At 46.4% G+C, this 3949-nt stretch overlaps 1 protein-coding gene across 1 annotated transcript in view; it reads left to right on the top strand.

Moving 5' to 3' along the window:
* The window catches only part of LOC102206659 (nucleolar protein 4-like), a 101972-nt gene that overhangs the window by 59417 nt on the left and 38606 nt on the right, over positions 1 to 3949 (top strand). The window contains exon 5 of the mRNA XM_005752137.2: positions 2880 to 3030. Coding sequence (XP_005752194.1) covers positions 2880 to 3030 — 151 coding nt within the window. The remainder of the gene's footprint in view (positions 1 to 2879; positions 3031 to 3949) is intronic.

Raw genomic sequence — 3949 nt, forward strand, 5'->3', positions numbered from 1 at the left:
TATCGTTATCGCCTGAAATGAAAAAAACATATCGTGATATGAAAAAATCTCATATCGCCCAGCTCTATTGTATCCTAATTTTTGCCTCATAACTTTTGCACTGTCCACTTCCTGCTGTGACAAAACAAATTTCCCACGTGTGGGACTAATAAAGGTTATCTTATCTTATCTTATCTTACCTGCCCGAAACCGGAAGTGACGTCATTTTCACGGGAAATTTAGTGTTTTCCTACAGAGATATGCTGGTGTTTTTAGAAGTTTATTCCGCTTTTTTGCAATTTACGGAGTTACTATGGACCTAATGCAGACATATTATTAACATCTGGGATGTAATGGTTGTATTGATGTATAGCAACTTGAAATGCTCTGAAAAACGGCACTACAGCCTGTAAAAATACAAAGATAAGCTCTGGCGGACTTTGGTAGGTCTTCAAGGCTTGATGTCCAAAGACACGGTCTGTGACCATTTAAAAAAATCAGAATAAGCAGGATTGTAATATTAATAATAGTTTAATGAGATCTGCTGTGTTTCCCAGCGTTCTCCGCCTGAGCCGAGGAGTATTTGAGTATTTGAGGTGGAGGAAAAACAGCTCAGAGAAACGTCGGCATGCCGCTGGTGCTGCTGGCGAGGCCTGCAGGTGCTGCTCGTGTTGTTTGATTTGGCGTCTCGCTCTCGCCTCCTGCTCGCTGTTTGCTCTGATGTTTGGGTTAAACCGCGGGAGCGGGCGTCATGGATCCCACGGATGCTCACATTGACAAAGAGGCAAATAAAGAGATTAAAAACGGTTTCAAACGGCAGGTAAACACAGTTTGATTCATCCAGGTGACTTTAAACAGGCATGCAGAGTGCTGTGGGTTATCAGCAGGGAGGCGGAGCAGCTCATTGGCGAGGTGTGTGTGCTTGTGGAGATCACAGACGTGACTCGTGACACACGTCCTGCTTGGGGGCTGTTTCTTGTTTTTCTCTAATAAAGCTTTAGATTGGTTTGTGTCACTAACGATGCATCGTCGGCTGAGAGGGAACGTGTGTGATCCTCGTCTATTTCCATCTTTCATCCGTTACAGAAGACGCCAAGAATATTTCTTGATGTGGAGATGGACCGAAACCTGCCTGCTTGTTCCTGGATCTCAGATTCAGTTTCTCTGATGATGTGTCAATTTAAAGTAAAAGGGAAACACAAAGTGACGCGTGTCATTTACTCAGAGCTCGTTCGTCATGAAGCTTGAACCAATTGTCAGCTTTAAGTTTGCAGACAAACTTTATGGAACAGTTCTTCTTAAAGCAACACTTTAACTTATACTCCTCCTGATCTCCCGTCATGGATCACCTGCCTCAGGGCTGGATGCTCGCATAAACTCGCTTTGTGAGGGGCAGCCAATGGGGAGAAAGTTTTCTTGGAGGAGGAGGAGCTAAATCAGCTTGTTTCAGACAGAGGATGAAGTGAGCAGCTGCAGGGGGGCTCAGTGTGAGTTAAAGAAGGATTATTTCAAACTGTGACTCATGCAAAGCTGCTTTGGGAGAGAGCCAGAACACACGGGTAGAATTAGGGCTGGGCGATATATCGAGTTTTTAAAAAATATCGATATAATTTTATACGAGATATAAGATGTGACAATATCCTTTATATCGATATAGTCTATGTTACGTTATAATTAGAGTTGTGGAGCCGCAAGTTTGCCTCTCTTTCATCCACTTTCGTCTTTACGCAACGTTACTCGGCCTCGCCTCTCCTTCACCGAACACAACTCCCCCTCCTCCCCCATCGCTTCACCTGCAGGCAGCGACAAGATGGACACGGCAAATCTCTGTTAACGAGTTACTGCGCATCGGCCCGTGCGTGGGGCTGGACGGCATCAACGTGTTAACGAGCTAACCGCGCTAACGAGCTAACCACGCTAACGAGCCAACCACACTAACGCCATGCAGCCCAGACCCAGACCATGAACCGATTTTAGGCGGTACACGGCGCTCAGCAATCTGTCAAAAAATGTTTTAGTACGACTTTGGTAAGCGATGGAGCTGCACCGCTTGATGGATTGTCGGAGCATTACGGCTGAGCCTCGCGGAGTGATACGTACTGTGCTTCAACGTAATATAACTGTACTGTGTGTGTATAAGGACCATAAATGGCACCTGTAAGAGACACGTTAGATTAGGATTAGAAGAGGATTTCAAACTCCAGGCTGTCGGTCGCGCAGTAGAAGTTGTGAACAGAGCTGCTGTGAAATCTTTGTTACTATGCTCAGCGTCTGTTAGTTTACATTTTGACTGCACAGTTGTGAGCTCTTTGTTATGCACAAAAACAACATTGTTTTCTTTTATTTATGGAGCATTATTATTTAATAAATGCTCATAATTTATTTTTGAGTAATTTTTTCATGTGCATCTGTATGTTAATAAAAGTGCCTGTGTGACATCTGGGACGCAGCTTTGACTAAGAACTCTCTGTTTGTTCTTACTTTATGGCTTAAAAAAATATCGAGATGTATATCGTATATATCGCCATCCAGCTAAAGAATATCGAGATATGAATTTGGGGTCATATCGCCGAGTCCTAGGTAGAAGTTTAGTTTTTGCTTCTTTCGATTTTGGTCGTTCCCACAGTTGGATTACTTCAGATTTTATTATTCCAGATGTTTATTTTTTGTAGCTTCAGTGTGTTTTTCTCGTCAGGCTGATGCACCGATGCATCGGCGCCGCTGATGCTGCTGATTTCCTGTGTATTCTTAAATATTCCCGTCTCTGCAAATGTCAGCAGTACTTTACACCAAAGCCTCGTTTGCAGCGGGGCACGCATCACTACATGTAGCTGTGCTTGGTTTGCGAACGCGATTGGCTGAGGCTGGATGTGTGACCGTGCTGTGTCTGTGTTTCTCAGGATGACAGTTCAGTGAGCAGCGAGGAGGCCGAGATGAGCGAGCCCACGTGGCTAGCAGCCGATCTGGGAGCAGCGTCAGACCTGAGCCCATCGAGCCACGGAGAGAGGATGCGCCACAGTCCGCAGAACGCCCACAGCAAAGAGGACGACGGTAAGAGCGGCGTCACGCCCGCCCGGCACTGCGTTTGTGGAGATGATGTGTAGGTTTCCTTTGAAGGCGTGCGGATTATCTGAAACATGCATGTGTGGACAGAGCAGATGGTGATCAGAGAGAAAAGCTCCTGTTGTGTTCACTGCTGTTAATCCCTGCAGCGGGTTCAGGAGGTCACACCAGATAATGTGTTGCGCTGAAACATCTCGCTGAAGCTTCTCCTGCATCACCTCGTGTGATGGCGGCGCGCCGGCACCGTCTGCTGCTGAATAAAGTGATAGGAAACAGGAAGCCTTCCACAGGTGGGCCGTCCTAACGAGGTAACAGGATGTTTTAGAGGCTTGCTATGATTGGTGTGTTTGAAGCCAGTGCAGCAGTCACATGATCCTCTCACACCTGTGCAGTTGTTGTGACATCACTTTGAGCTACGCCCACCTGAAAGACCAAATAACGCCTTCTTCCACCTGAAGATGATTGTGTAGTTTTGAGACCTGCTGAAGACGAGGACGTGTAGAAACTTCAGGTGGGAGTTGGCAACATTCAGCTTTTTGTTCCGGCCATGCTAAGCTAACACGCTGACGTCCTCAGACTTCAGCAGAGACCTTAAACCAAACTGGAACTTTATTCATTAGAAACAACGTGGAAGCTTCATCCTCAGTGTGACGGAGCAGCCTGGTGTCTCGCAGGTACTCTGGGAGTGATGTGGCTGAAACATCCTCGAGGAGTTTGTCTGTGTCGCACCTTCACCTGTCCTCCTCTTTCACGTTACTCCTTTAATAGGTCCTCCTGCTGACAGGCGTCCTGCTGTGAGGAGCGCTCACTTTGAAGACACTCGTCTCCTAATGCTGCAAGAATACAGCAATTACCTGCAAGCCTGTGTGTGTGTGTGTGTGTGTGTGTGTGTGTGTGTGTGTGTGTG

The sequence above is a fragment of the Pundamilia nyererei genome, unplaced genomic scaffold, assembly GCF_000239375.1.
Source record: "Pundamilia nyererei isolate P.nyererei 1_Seehausen unplaced genomic scaffold, PunNye1.0 scaffold00346, whole genome shotgun sequence".
Taxonomy (NCBI): Eukaryota; Metazoa; Chordata; class Actinopteri; order Cichliformes; family Cichlidae; genus Pundamilia; species Pundamilia nyererei.